General features: G+C 38.3%; 1 protein-coding gene across 4 annotated transcripts in view; it reads left to right on the plus strand.

Moving 5' to 3' along the window:
- The window catches only part of CASK (calcium/calmodulin dependent serine protein kinase), a 419,299-nt gene that overhangs the window by 394,125 nt on the left and 9,336 nt on the right, over window positions 1-15,838 (plus strand). For all 4 annotated transcript variants that reach the window (XM_004376921.1, XM_012555680.2, XM_023731908.1 and 1 more), the window contains 4 exons: window positions 805-920; window positions 8,819-8,899; window positions 9,008-9,088; window positions 11,027-11,229. In XM_004376921.1, coding sequence (XP_004376978.1) covers window positions 805-920; window positions 8,819-8,899; window positions 9,008-9,088; window positions 11,027-11,229 — 481 coding nt within the window. The remainder of the gene's footprint in view (window positions 1-804; window positions 921-8,818; window positions 8,900-9,007; window positions 9,089-11,026; window positions 11,230-15,838) is intronic.

A 15,838-nucleotide genomic window follows, 5' to 3' on the forward strand; every position in this document is an offset into this window, starting at 1 on the left:
AGTAGTACCATTTATTAAGCATCTACTGTGTGCCTGGGACTGTGCTAGGGACATTATTTACATTTTTTGTTCTAATCGTTTACAACAGCCATACAAGAGGCTCGGAGAGGTTAAGGAGCTTGCCAATATAATGTAATGGCTAAGGGCTGTGGTGCCAGACTGTCCCCACTCTCCCACCTATTAGCTGTGTGTGGTGGTCTGATTTCATGTGTTGTTATAAAGATTAAGTGAGTTAATACATGTTAAGGTCCTAGAAAAGTGCTAACACTAAGTATTCAATAAAAGCTAATGAGTGATAAAACTAGGATTCAAACAAGGCTTGTCTTGACTCAAAATCCCATGCGCATTCCACTGTATCTTAACAGCCATATGTTTAGGCTTCTAATCCTCATCATGGGCTAGTGTGTGCTCAGGGAAAACAATGTCGTTTTAATATAAGCGTGTGTTCTTAAAGGAACTCTGGAGGTGCGGTGGTTAAGAGCTACAGCTGCTAACCAAAAGGACGGCAGTTTGAATCCACCAGCTGCTCCTTGGAAACCCTATCGGGCGGTTCTACTCTGTCCTATAGGGTCACTATGAGTCGAAATCGACTCAACGGCAACAGGTTTTTTTATGTTCTTAAAACATGTCTAGGAAATTGTCATGAAAGCCAAAGAACAACTTTTATCAGAATGATTTGAAAAGTTTGTGATGAGTATGTTCATGCTGGTTCATGTAAACCTTTCAAATGAATGATTTTTTTTCTTTTATCAACACAAAACTATACATTACTTTTTTTTTTTTAATTGTGTGTGTGTGTGTTAGGCGAGTAGCTTGCATTGCCATGGAGAAGACCAAGCAGGAGCAGCAGGCCAGCTGTACCTGGTTTGGCAAGAAAAAGAAGCAGTACAAAGATAAATATTTGGCAAAGCACAATGCAGGTAGGAAAAAGTACAACTTTTGCTGAGGTCGGGTTAAACATCTCAAAGACCTAAATAGATGTAACATTTCAATTCAGTCTTCAGAGTTCTCTATCCAGAAGTTCCACCATATGAGATCATCATTAGCTGTGAAAACTTTTTAAGAAACCTTTCCCTCCTTATGGTTAATATATTGGTTATTTGCTAGATATTGTGCAGAATTACACTTTATAGGAAGAAAAATGCTATTTTGAAGTATTAGTATCCTTTGGAACTAATGGAACTCAATACATTAAGTCCTCCCCTGAGAAATGAGAACTTGAGAGTTTGCTGAATTACCAGGATTCTTACCTCCATGGTTTGGATTGGTCTTGAGCAGATACCTTCTCTCCTGGCTCCTTTCTAGCCTTTGAATGTGGCCCTCTGATACATACCTAAGTGCAAAGATGCACTCTTAACAGAGAGCTGTGTTGCAAATGATTCAGTGGTTGGTTTGAAAGAGCCAGATGACATGGATACTAACTTGGTTTAGTCAGTTTCTGTGACTATTCTTCTTCTGATCTTCATGGTTATTTCCTAACTCCTAAGAGACCAAGAACATTCTCTTGGCCTTCCCTACATGGTATGTTTGTCTGTATGGAAGATTGTGTTCATCTTAAGTCAAAATATCCACTTGTTTTGTTAAAAACTTGAAATGAATACCAAAGAAGAATGATCCGTCATTGCAATTGAATTCCCAGAAGACTCACAAGATGTAGCGTAAGCTAAAAGAAAATGCATGGTGATGTACAAAGTAGAATTGATTTTAAATAACTTCTTACTATGAAAAAAATTAAGGAACTTTTTCTGAGGAATTGAAAGCCCTGACGATGACATTAGATTAGTTCCCAAGGTTTTAGAAATAACACCAAAATGAAACATGCAGCAATAAAAATCAAGTAAATCCAGTCATGTATATCCACTTCAACAAATTCTAACAAATATGAAATGTACTTTTTTCTGTAGAATGTTGTAACATGTTAAGATTCACTAGGAAATTTATTTAGAAACTCTGAATTTGTTCATTTCTTTATCAGAGATTAAAAGTAAACGTTTTTGAAATACTGTATAATGTGTAATGAATATGAATGGCCACATGGGTTAATTTAAAATAGTTCATTAGATGAGAAGTCTTTCCCTTCACATTAGCTACATTATGCCACATTTTTATTTCTAATATAATGTATCATTTCAATTATGTGCTACTACAGAGCACTAGTATTATAATAGCTTTTTTGTTTTACAAAGGGAAAAAATATTTAAAGCAGACTAGTTAAACATAATTTTGCAGCTATAATTTTAAATTCTCAAGTAGTACTATTTGAAGAAATTCACTGTAGTACTAGCAGAATGTTTCTTAACACAAAATGTCAGTGGTTATTGCCAAGTCTTCTTAGTTGCCGTTATTTCCATCAGCTTCTAACAGTCTTAACAGGCTCACAAGGAGATGTGTTGATATACATATACATACATATGTATGTATGTTTGTGTATATATATCTATATCCTTGTATTTTTTTTAAAAGTTTAAATGATATAAAGATAGATGACATTAAAATTAAGTCAAACATATAAAAGCAAAGAAATGGCTGGTTAAGGTTGTCAATTCATCATTAGTTTTATATACTCTACTAATGGGGGACATGTAGACAAGAGTATTTAATTTGCCAATATTTTTTAATTCAGCTCTGAGAAAAAATAAGGGGCTAATTGATTGGAAAGCTAGAACTCTCTAAATGCTCCCAAAGAATCAGTTGAATTGTTCATTTAAGAATTTGCCAGAGAATCCACATCCAATTTGGTGGTCAGTATTTTCCAAAAGTTTACTTTTTCCATTCTTTGACCATCGGGGCATCACTGATCTTCTTACATTGTTCCCATTCTCTCTGATTCATAATAGATGGTGCACAGTGGTCCTGTAAGCTTAATAGGCAACCTGAGATAGGAACAGGAATTAGGACACCTGAGTAACCACACAACTTGGACAAATCACTTAGCTCCTGTGAGCCTCAAAATGAGGGAATGCTAATTCTAAATGCTAAAATTCTTTTCTAATTCTAAAATTCAGTGATTCTAAGGTTCTTTCATTACTGGGCCTGGCAAGTGGGTATCAATTAACTAAGCCAAGTACTCTTTTATCCTTCCTCATCACAGACTTTAGCTCTTTGGTAAACATGTTGCAAAAATGACATGGAAGCGGTGTCTGACCTCCTCTAACTTCATCAGGGGGAAGGAGAATCAAGATCAACAGTGCAAGGCTGGTTCCTATAAGGAGGTCAGACATGCTTCCTCTCTCCACCATCTTTACCAATTCTGACACCAACTGTCCCTCCCACAGCACTGTCTACTCTCTGCTGAGTTCGATAATTCATTGCAATGGCCACACAGAACTCACAGACAATACTCACAATCATGGGGTTTATTAGGGAAGTAACAGGTCACAGTTCAGGTTGAGGAATGCTCAGGATACATTTCTTCCATCGGGGCAGACTCTTCCCAGCTATGTTCGCAGACCTGCCTTTCTCTGGCCCCTTGGCCTCTGCCTCGCTTGGGCAAGTGTTGCAAAGCTCTTTTAGCCCCTCAGCCTCTGCCCTGCTCAGGCAAGTGTTACAAAACTCTTTTAGCTCTGCCAGTAAGTGCCCAGAGGCACCCCACTCCACTAGTAAGCCTTGGCCCAAAGGCCCTCAGCTTTCTTACTCCATGGGGCCAAGAAGCCCACGGCGCTGTCTCCTGTGGGTCTCCCCTGCCGGTGTCTCCCGCCGGTCTCTCCTGCTGCCATTTCTCTGCCACTGCTTCTCGCCGTCTTTAGTGTTAAAGCTGTCTCTCTCTTGGTCTCCTGGTTCCAGGAGCTTTTAAGCACAGGGATCCCAGGTCCAAAGGACACACTCTACTCTTGGCTCTCCTTCCTTGGTGATAGTGGAATCCTTATCATCTCTGGAACTGGCTCTCTTTTAAACCTAGCAGGATGGAAAAACTGACCAGTCCCCTTGGTGGGCCACAGTTACCTTATTTGCACAGTCCCACCCAATCACTTGGGTTGGAGTTACAAGACCATGGCGAGAAAGGCCACACAAAAGCGATCCATTGCACCACATGTGTATTGCCCGTCAAATTTGAAGGGTGCCCCCTTTGATATAGAAGGCAAGATCCTAATAGGGTTAGGATGGGATTGCTTTTTCTCTGTTGTCATTTGACATTATGCCTCCTATCCCAAACCATGAACCTATCTAAGTTCTTATAAACTTAGAACTAACAAAGGAGGGGAGGAGGGAACCACTACCACTTTTTTGTTATCTTCAGCATTGTCCTAAGCAATTGTCTTCCTGGGCATCAGAGCCTTCCTCATTCATCATGCTTAAGGAGTTGTTCCTTCTACATGTCAGTGTTTATCACTGCATATGAGGCTATCCTTTTTTGCCCTTTGAAAGGAAGTCTGATCTGCTTAGAAGGTCCTTGCAATGCCACTCAGGTTTCTTTGTAGAACTTTGTGTTGGGCTTATTAGTGATGATATAGTCAGAATATTTTTAAGTTCCCTCCCCAAAGAATAATCACTTGTGAGCTCTCACTCCCTTTAGTTTCCCTGATCATGAAGAGATGCCCAGCTTTTTTCCCACACTTTCTGAAATATGCTACCTGACAAGGCCTAGCATTCCTTTCTGTCACCATCTCTTCGAGTTTCTTCCACTTCACCAGCCAACTCCTCCATTCATTATAAATTCTAGAAAAACCATTTGTTTAGTGATTACTTTTCCTTTACAGGAGATGAAATTGTCAGGAAGGAAAATCAAGTATTTTATCAGCCATTCTACTTTTAGCTATAGTGAAATTTCATCCTAATATGCTGAATTGCCTGTCTAAAGAATTGCTCTAAAAGAGAAACTAATACTACTGACCTTTATCAGTAAGGCAGATGCTTTGAGATACTCTTTAGTACCAAGAACTAGCCAAATGACTCATGGACCACAGATCAAACCATATTTCTGAAGTTTTTTTCGTGGCTTTTTCAGAAGTTAATTGTGAAATCCAGCATACTCTTTGTTCTTCCCATAGTATTCACTAAATTAAAATAAGGGCCATATGTTTTGTTTCCTGCTTCAAATCTTTGAGAATTCAGCATATATTGATATCAAGATCCAAACCTTATCAAATTCTGAAGTTTTAATATTTGTAATAAAAATGAAAGATGGGAACTTTGTCAATATCTAGAACTGATGGGAGCATTAATACTAGAATTAATTACTTACATTTTTGCCAGAAAATTCCACGTAACTATTAAAGGCAGGGTTCTGTTCAAACTGTGTTGCCTGTATCTCACATTATAAAGTGGCAGCCCCTTAACTGAATATGACCTATAGACAAATTTTGTTTGACCCATACATACAGTGTTTGAAATAATTTTAACTAGTTATCAATTGAAAAATCAAGATATTTAACATAAAAATCTCAGTTTCTGACTTCCCTTGAAAAAACAGAACATGGCAACACTGGACTTACCTTCTCTCTTAGCGACTCTAGGCTGTTGATGTCCCTTTTGGGTGGACACTCATTCTCCAGGACCTACCACCTCTACCACTCCCTGTTCTTGCACCTGGCCCACTTCATTCAACCACATCAGCTGCCTGGCCACTGTAGGTGTATGAGTGTACACTCCTTGGCCCAATGTTACCTGTGTGCAATGCCTTTTTTTAATTGGAGCTTTTTACAGTGTTTGAAGATGTTTGTAGCTTTTCAAACGGAGACAAGGATTTGATGGTAAAGGATTTTTTTATGGAAAAGATTCAACTGAAAAGTAGTTACCTAAATAATTAAAAGAAGTGTCTGGAATGTTGAATAGTTTACCAGGAGATCAAGGTAATATGAGCAAACTATGACTGATAGTATTTCTGAAGCCTTGAGAATAGATTTGATTATGGTGTGTGTAGTGTTTACAGCAAATAATATTTTCTGCAGTATGTAAAAGATTTTCAGCCTCAGGCGTTTGGTGCAAAAAGCATGGTCATACTGCTAAAAGAACTATTCTTTTGAAGTATTGAGATTCCGCAGACCCAGAACTTCCAAAAGGCATCTTTAGATCAAGTTACTGATATAAACTTCTTTTTTAAAGTCTTTGTTAGTTTGTTTTTAAAAATATTAGGACCCTGAGCAGTGGTATTTAAACATCCTATTTCTCCAGTTTTTATTTACATACATGCATACATACCAACATAAGATTCATAGGTGTGGTTAAATTATGCTTAATACCACGAATTAGTATTGTTGACCTTCTAAAGCTATTACTTTTTTTTCTTTAATATAGAGAACTCTAAAGATAGCAAAAAATGGTCTATAATTTCACTGCCCTGTTGGCCTGTTGGCACATTTTTTTAATAATAAAAGTAATAGACGTTCATGATTAGAATTGCAAACAGTGTAGAAAGGTACAAAATAAAAAGTGAAAGGCTTCTACACGTACACTCTCTGAAAAGGGTTTCTTGTAAACTATCCCCACATAAAATTTCTGTGCGTATGCTAGTATATAAAATCCACTGGCTTTTATGTAAGGGTATTGTTGAATTTTTATTAAAATGAGTTTGTTTCTTAATGTGATTTATTTGCCTTGTGTTTAGAATATTGCATGATAAAGTTTATTTCGTGCGTATTATACTTTTATTTTACTAATATATTAAAAGCCATATTTCAATGACCCCTGTACATTTTTCATGCTGTCTTACTCCCAATGGCCTCTGTGCATGTAAGTAACCTGTTGAATGACTATGCCTCTTGATTTGTTTTTGACTGTTTCCTTTCATTAAGTCCTTTTTTTTTTTAATCAGCAAGCAACTTAAAACCTTTAAAAGTTCAGTCTTTTAGTGCTCTCCTTATATTCCTTGTATTTCTTATTTTAAAATATCCCTTTTTTGTTATTTCTCAACCCTTTGACCATGTGGTAATTTCATTTGGACCACAGTAACCTCCTCGTGCTACTTGTTTACAGTTAAAATATTGTTGTTTAACATATCTGTTCATTTGTTTGTGGCGTTGTTGATATCTAACTCATTCTTCTGTGTTTATAAAAATGACAAGTCTTAATTCAGTAGGAATCGAGTTATAAAGTGGCAGCCCATTAGAGGAGAGAGCAGGCTGTGCATACCATTCAGAAAGCTTATTTCATCATCATCTTGCTCTTTTGTGAGATGTTTGATTATTTTTATATATTAAAATATATCAGTTTGTTGATGTACTTCTTCCATGGACATACTCTTTCTTGAAGAAAATATTACTTAGTGGGCGATAGGTATAAAAAGCAATGCCATAAGCACTCTTGATTTTATTTTTGCAAGTCTCATCACTCCATTACCCCTGCAGCATTACTAGCTAGCTCCATCACACAGGGTACCTCATATTCATTTTAATTTTGTGAATCTCGCATTTGAAGCACAGAAAACATTCTTGGTTTTTAGCTGTTGCTAGAGAAGATGCTTTAAAGTCTTTTATTCAGCCTTTATGGAATCAAGTTATCAAAAGAAAACAAATGCGCAAATACCCATTAACATGCACTGACCCTTATTTTAACATATTATATTTCCTTTTTAAAAATATATTTTGAGAATGATACTTTTGTTTTTGGTTTCTGATATTTTGCATTTTAAGGTTCTTTGCTACTGGGAAGATCATAAATATGGACTGAGCTGGTACTCAAAACCATTTGACCATACCGTTTCAGGGAGTAGAAGCTTCTCTTACTGATTGACTGAAGCATCCAGATTCTTTTAGTACAGCATGGAATCAATTTTACCAAAATTATTTGAACCCCTGTAAAATTCAGGGCTTATTCAATATTCTTTCAAAAAAAAAGAAATTTTAGTGTGTGCCTGACAACATTTGGGGTATTACCATGCAAAAATTATTACTGGAACTGTAGACATACGACTTCCGCCTGCTTGTGAGAATGTTCAAATGGCGTGAGAATTGGACTACATTAAACTTCAACAGGAATGGTCATCCTTTCAGGAAAGCTTCATACATTGCTTGACATTGTTTTTGCAATGATTTTGTTAAAAGACAGGTTTCAAAAAATATTTCTTCTCAGTCTGTAATGATTGAAGAACTCCCCTTTTGCAAAGCTTCCCAGCCTCAGACCTTACCTAATGCTCTTTTGCATTTCTGTCCATCCTTATTTACTGCACACAGGCTGAGCATGTAATGGCTGACAAGGTTTGGGGCCCAGGGAAGCATGTTTCCCTACTTATATACCTAAGACTTTCCTTTGAATGGATATCTGGGTTATAATAAAACTTGTGAGATGCTCATTTCAAAAGCTTGTGAAATCATAGTTACAGAAGTTGACCTGGAAAGAATCTAGCATGCTACCTCCATGAATTCTGTTGAAAGAAGGAACCATGAAGTTAAAGACCAGCTGTCCGTGCATTTCTCATCCGTCTCTAGAAATGATTTAGCTGACCTCTCTCTTGGTTAACTTTAGTTGCATTCATACTTTATTCATGTTGGTCACTGTCTGTAGACTTTTTCTTCTTAGTATTGCTGATTTCTTAGAATTGCAGAAATGGGAACAGCATGTGCAGTTGAATAACTTCATATGATTTATTGGATACTACATTAAAATATATGCAGTATCTTCTAGAATTGGACTTTTATGCATGCGCTCAACCTATCTTTGGATGCCCCTTGTTCTAAAGTGCATTTTCATGGGCTTAAAATTAAAATTTTCTTCCTAAAGGTTATATGACTAAAATTACATGTGAGCTGTATACCATAAGTTGGATTCATATTTTTTAAGACATGGTTTTACTATAACTCTAATTTTGCCAGTAAAAGTATAATTTCAGACATGAAATATTCGTTCTGCAAGTTTACCTTTCTTCTAAATCTTTGCCTTTTAGTGTTTGATCAATTAGATCTTGTTACATATGAAGAAGTAGTAAAACTGCCAGCATTCAAAAGGAAAACACTAGTCTTATTAGGTAAGTTTGATTATTTACGTGGCTTGCTTTCTTATTCTCATCTTCAAAACATTTTGTGAGCATTATTAACAATAAAAAATTTAACTTCCTTTTTTAAAAATGACATAGGTGCACATGGTGTTGGAAGAAGACACATAAAAAACACCCTCATTACTAAGCACCCGGACCGGTTTGCATACCCTATTCCACGTAAGCAATGTCTCACTTTCAATTAGACTTTTCTCTTGCTTTTTTAATATTGTAATTTATGTATTTTTTTCTGATTACATAAGAAATCACTGTTCATTATAGGAAATTAGGAAAATTAAAAAAAAACAAGAAAATGAGTTAACAGTATCCCCACCCCCTCAAATGGCTCCTCTTAATGCTAACATGTGTGTGTGCGTGTGTGTATTAGTCTGTGTGTGTGTGTATATATATATATTTAAAATCGGTCTCATTCATTGTGTTTGTAACCTAATTTATCCAACAGTGTCTCATAAACATTACACAGATGAATTATTCTTCAGAAAAATGAGAATCGTAGTTTTCTCCATAACAATATTTTCCTTAATCAGTACCTAAATGGTTGACTTATCACTTTTAAAACCCAGTTAATATACCATTAGTTGTTTATTATGAAGAATTATAAATCTGTAAGATATTTATTCCCCTTATTTTCTGTATCTTATTCTTAACCTCTGGGAGAAAGATCTGGCAGTCTGCTTCCGTAAAGATTTACAGCCTTGGAAACCCTCTGGGGCAGTTCCACTCTGTCTTGTAGGGTTGCTATGAGTCATAATCAATTCTGCAGAAATGGATTTGGTTTTTCATTCTTAACCTCTTGCCCTCTTGGTTTCCTCAACTTTAAAATGAAGTAATTCCTGCATCCAGGATTGTGAAGAGGATTAGAGATAATGTATATGAAGCACTTAGCCAATGCTGGATAAAGAGTAGTCATCTTGCCACTATCATTTTATTATCATCATCATCATTATTCTAAGGTTTAAAGTTTGAATCCCAAAAGCTTTCTGCCAGTTAGAGCTATGTTCAGGGTAGGAGGCGCTAAAGGAGAATGATGTTTAAGAGCCACAGGAGAAAATGTGAAGATTGGCTCCATGCTGTCAGGCCTTCAGATGCCTTTCTGAAGCAGTGCCAAGACCACTTACTACTATCTCCAACACCCCAGAGAGCCGTGGGGCTTCATAAGACCACTCTCATCCCACAACCCTGTCTGGTTTACACAAAAAGGAAATCATTAAATATCATTTCAATTAGTGCCACTGGGGTTTTCTATCAAAACACTTTGAAATGGTCCTTTAATTCTCCTTATATCTAGATCATGAACACAGCAAGCTTGGCTAATGTAGTTTCTTCTTTATCATGTAACAGTTGAACTTCCAGGTTATCAAATGGCCAATTAACTAGCTTGGTTTAAAGCTTAAGGTTGATGACCTCAATCATGTCTATTCTCTGAAATACTTGATCCCAAATGTGTATATAACATATGATTAACTACTAAGATTACTAAACTTAGTACAAAATTAATACAGTATACCATTTCTTCAACTTTTGATAATGGCAGTGTTCTATATCTACACTGTCCAATATGGCAGCCATTAGCCACATATGGCTATTGAATACTTGAAATGTGGCTAGTGAGACTGAGGAACTAAATTTTTAATTTTATGTAATTTTAATTCATTTAGATGTAAATAACCACATGTGGCTAGAGACTACTACATTTAGACAGCACAGCTATAGACAGTCAAGCACAGACCTCCATCCTTTGCCTTTTCCACCTCATTTTTCCATTTTTTATTGTTTTCCCTTCTGCTCAAGACCTAACTGCGTTAAGGCATATAGTGAGTTATGTTACTCTTAGAGGGAGGGATGAAATACATCTCTTCATCTAAACACTGAAAGATTCATCAAGCCAAACAACTAACTGGCTACTGCAGTTTGATGTCACTCAGATAGATATAATTTCTACTTATACAAAGCTACTGGGAGTGGGACCAGAGGATGTGAGACATATACTAAAGAATTCAAAGATTTTAAGAAGAAAGTGGGGTTTTGGTAGGTCCATTGGGAGTATAAACTCATAAACTCAGCCTTTTAAATCTCTCTTGACATGTGACTTTGCAGATACAACCAGGCCTCCAAAGAAAGATGAAGAAAATGGAAAGAATTATTACTTTGTATCCCATGACCAAATGATGCAAGACATCTCTAATAATGAGTACTTGGAGTACGGCAGCCATGAAGATGCGATGTATGGGACAAAACTGGAGACCATCCGGAAGATCCACGAGCAGGGGCTGATTGCAATACTGGACGTGGAGCCTCAGGTAATGTCCAGCCACGCCCAATCCCCTGTCATCCTGCCTGCATGCTACTCTCAGATTCTGAAATCAAAGATGCCATCAGAAGGTCATGGGTTGCATAATAATTTAATAAACTGCAAGAAAGCATCAGTAATCAAGGCATCGTGGGTTAACAGTCTAGAATGCAAAGTAATTGTTGGACCCAGTGCACACACTATGTACTTAGGAAGCAGAGATTATTCTTTTATGAGGTTTGTTATACTCAGAAACTCAATAAAGTACCTGATTGGGTCTGTGCCTGCCAGAAATTCTGCAATAATCTGACCTCAGGATAAGACTCTTGCACTTCGTTATCACAACAGCCACTTTTCCTCTCTTGGTACAGATCACACTGGACCATCAGAGCGTCTGCCAGCATCTTATGTTAATCACTAGCAGGCAGATCTGATCCTGGGGCCTGGGTGTGAAACCCAGCACTAGCTTTATGAAAGCCAGCGTGAGTGAGCCCAGGGGATGCCAGATGGTGAGGAGGTGTAGACCCCGGGGTGATTCTCGGCCTCTGCCATCTCTCTGCCTGAGGACAGTGCCTGACCCTGAGCTCAAACTAGGAGGGATATGGAGAACTTAGAGAGGATTCAAAGGAGAGCCAGGCACAGAAATGAGTAAATGATCCATAGATAAGTCCTATGCCAAAAGCAATAGAAATTACTAAACCTGAAAAAGAGAAAGCTGAAGGCCTTATGTGGAGAATGCTGACAAGCTCTTTTTTCATCTCTGGGGACAAACCAAGTAGAAGCAGACTTAAAGCACAGTAGAAAGGATAGGGGAGCTCTAAACATCAGGGTGGGTTACAGGAGAGGCTTGTGGGTGCCCATGTAACTCCCTGGTCTGCCATTTCTAAGACTGCTCTGTACCCAAAATTCATTATCATTTATAAGTGAAAGCTGTACACCACCTGCATAAATGGTAGACCAGCTCCCCTCAAGCAGACTCTGTTTCACTGGGAGGCTTACCTGGCTGTCCCAGGCAGGGCAAGTCCCTGCTCAAGGGCCACTGTGTGAGACTTGGTTCCCTAGCCATCCCCAAAGTGAGGATGGAGCCTGCATAGCCAGGGTCTGTGTGACCTGGAGCCTGACAGCTCAGTTACTAGGCTCCAGGATACTTCATGGCTAGTTGGGTTAACCCATTTTCTATTTACAGCACCTGATGGGTTATTTAATTTGGAACTTTGGAAATCACAAAAGAATCTGGTTAAGGGGGCAGGGAGGAAAGCAACAGTAGGGTGAACACTGTACCATTTACTTAACCATTAACTGGGACCTATATAAAACTAAATATATGATGTGTAACACAGATTGATTTTTGTTTAACTACTAATCCCTCCTTACTAGGGATTGGAAAAATCTTCTGGCCAGGGGTGGCTAGAGGGAAAGTCTCAATCCTGGTCCTGGTCTTCGACATCCTCTCCTTGGGTTCCACACTGGTCTTCACCTGAACGTCGTTTTCTGCTGGTAGTAATGTCTCTAGCAGTATGTTGGCTGCAGGGCTCCTCAGACTCCCTCTGCATTCCCAAGTCCAATTTCTAAGGCTTTCTGCCTTACCAACGCTGCTGCTGCTGCTGCTGCCACCACCGCCACTGCTATCGCTGCTGCTGCTCCACTTTTACCATTCAGCATTCTCGTCTCCTTGCCCTTGCACATTCATGCATTGCTCTGCACTGCTGAGTGGGAGACACTTCTCTTGGCCTCATCAGGACATCCACAGCAGTTACTTTGACCTGTTGCAGTTGGCACCAGAGCACTTCTTGCCCCAGGCTGGGCAGTTTCTCCTGCTCCCTGACTGCTGGATGTGTTCACCTGCACTCTTCTCTCCTGCTTCCTGTGTGCCCACTACTCAGAACTGTCAGCTCTCAGGTCCACCCATCTCTAAGGGCAGACCATAGGCAACCTGTTCTCTGCCTTAGCCTCTTTGGGCAGTTGCCCTGGGAACAGGGATCACCCAGGTCATGTTCCTCTTGTCAGTCTGGTTGACCACTCTGGTCCCAGGCTCTCCTCCCAGGGCTACAAACTGCCCAGTCTAGCCTCATGCCCAGCACTGGTCTCACACTGACCTCTGTGGATGCCCACAGAGACTGCACTGACTGGGCTTCGCCCTCAGGCTTCTCTGCTCCCAGCCTACTCTCTCCATGAGCTGGGAAAGGCCTTCGTCCTGCCTTCAGGATGCTTGTGGCCACAAATGACTTGCTTTCAGGCAGAGGCTCATTGCTCCAGGGAGGCTTTCTCCTTAGGACGTTTTTCTCTGTGCCCATTTCCTGCCCCAGCTTGTTAGAATGCCGCCTCTACTGTATCTCACTGACAGTTTGATTCAACACACTTGTGTGCCAGGAGCTAAGAATATAAATAAGAGCTGGTGAGGATGAAATTCCTTCCTCAATGTACATCAAAAACTGTCCATAACTGGAGAAGTGCCTTATGGGATTTTCTTTAAAATTCTCTCACTTCTACCACAGCTGATGCTACTTCCACTACATGTGGACCTTTTAAAGACCATGTGACAATAGTGTTTAGCTCTTTTGGTTCAGGTCTAATACTTTGTGCCATCTTAACTTATTTTAGACAGTTAAGGCCAAATTATACAAATGTCTAGTAATTCCATATAAGATGTTGTTGTCCAATTTTAAACCTAAAGCACCATGGTAAATACATTAAGCTGGAAAAAATTAGTAACACAGCTTTTTAAAAAATGACAATAGGTTGTGTTTCTATTACACACAAAAAAAAATGTCACCGAGTCAACCGCAACTCATGGCAATCTTGTGTGTCAGTGTAGAACCGTGCTCCATAGGGCTTTCTTTCTTTCTTTTTTTTTAATTTATTTTATTTTTTGTTGTTGTTGAGACCATAGAGTTTTCAGTGGCTGATTTTTCAACAGTAGATCACCAAGCCTTTCTTCAGAAGTGCCTTTGGGTGGACTCAAACCTCCAACCTTTTTGTTAGCAGCCAAGTACTATTAATTCCTGCTGTCTTAACTAATCCTTATAACCCTAAGAGATAGAGATATCAATATCTACATTTATAGATGAGGAAGCTGAGGCTTAATGTAATTGTGGCTTAATCAAGGTTTTACAGCCAGTTGCTGCAAGTGAGGTTTGAACTTGAACCTTTATTGGTTTTTATTTTGTTTTTTTACAATAAATCCCAACTTCCTTTCATGGGACCATACTAGAAAAGAATCCTCAAAATGCAGCATTTCCCAATGTTCCCCTTTGTATATAGTAGTGCAATTTAAACTCTTAATTTTTTTTTAAGGTTTAGAAAAATCTATAAGGCAGTCAAACCTAAGAAAAACTATAGAACTTATTTCTCATGAAAGTAAAGCCATGATTCAGAAAATAATTCATGTCCCTCAAGTTGAAATAATTATAGCTCCAGTGTGTAATCAGAACTTCATGTCACAATTTTAGATTTTAGTTTTTTAATTTTATTCTGATTTATCTGTTTTCAGCATTAAAATGTTAACGGTAGCAGAATATTTATGGTTTTGCTTTTGCCCACAGAAGGAAAGGTCACCATGAAAGGGCTAGCTTTCAGTCATTTGTTATGAATCTGTACTGGGAACCAAGAACCAGGTTCTGAGCCAGGGGCTATTTTGTTAAACCACTTGGCTCTGTTAAGATTGTTTCTGGGGTCATTGTGCCCTTAGATTTCTGTACAAAATGACTCAAATGCTTGCCCTTATGTGCTTTTAAGTTTGCAAGCCAGATAAGTCTTACAGATATCTGTTCCTGGGTAGTTGAGTCAAATGAGTTTTTATTTCCTGAGGATACAGTAGCTGTGGGTGAAGATTTTCTAGAAATGAAGTGGATGGTAACCTGAGATTAATTACTGGCCATAGATGAGCTATAAAACCAATTGATCTCCAAAACAGAGAACTGAACAATTAGCTTTAAATGTTAATGTTACTTTGGCTATTTTAAATCCAGCTTTTTTTCAGTGATCTTTCTAGAGATATCTCTCTCTCTCCCTCTTTCTCTGGGGTTCAGAGAGACAGATTTGCCTTTTGTAAACATTAACAAATTTGTGTCTCATCATGCATCAGAAAGGAAGAAGATTTTAAGTTGATCTTAAAGTCACGTATTAACTGCCTGAGGGAGGGTAATCCTTATGAAACAGTTCCATTTCCTGTCCCTAAAGTGACCCTGAAATTGCACAACAAATAGCATTCACTTGAGATCCATAAATAGAGCAAAGTATGGGAAGAGAGACTTTGAAGAACAACTGAGGAAATGTGTGTGTGGTGGCTCTGCTGAAGATATCAGGACTAGCAGACAAGAAAATCTCACACTAGAATTGAGACATCTTACAATATTTTTAAATATGATAATATAGGATAGAAATAGAAACTCAAAGTCATGAAAAGAAGGAGGAAGCAAATATATGACAGGGTGACTGTAGTTACTGGGATAAACATTAAATTTGACTCTGAACGTTTTAGCAATCATAGAACACATAATGCTCATTTAATACAAAGAAGCATGCCATTTCTTTCCTTGGAATCAATTGCTAAAGGACTAAAACATGAGTCTTATATACAAGAGACATTAGACAATACAATGGACATGGTCTTCACTGAC

Source organism: Trichechus manatus, unplaced genomic scaffold (assembly GCF_000243295.1).
Source record: "Trichechus manatus latirostris isolate Lorelei unplaced genomic scaffold, TriManLat1.0 scaffold00046, whole genome shotgun sequence".
NCBI classification, from domain to species: domain Eukaryota; kingdom Metazoa; phylum Chordata; class Mammalia; order Sirenia; family Trichechidae; genus Trichechus; species Trichechus manatus.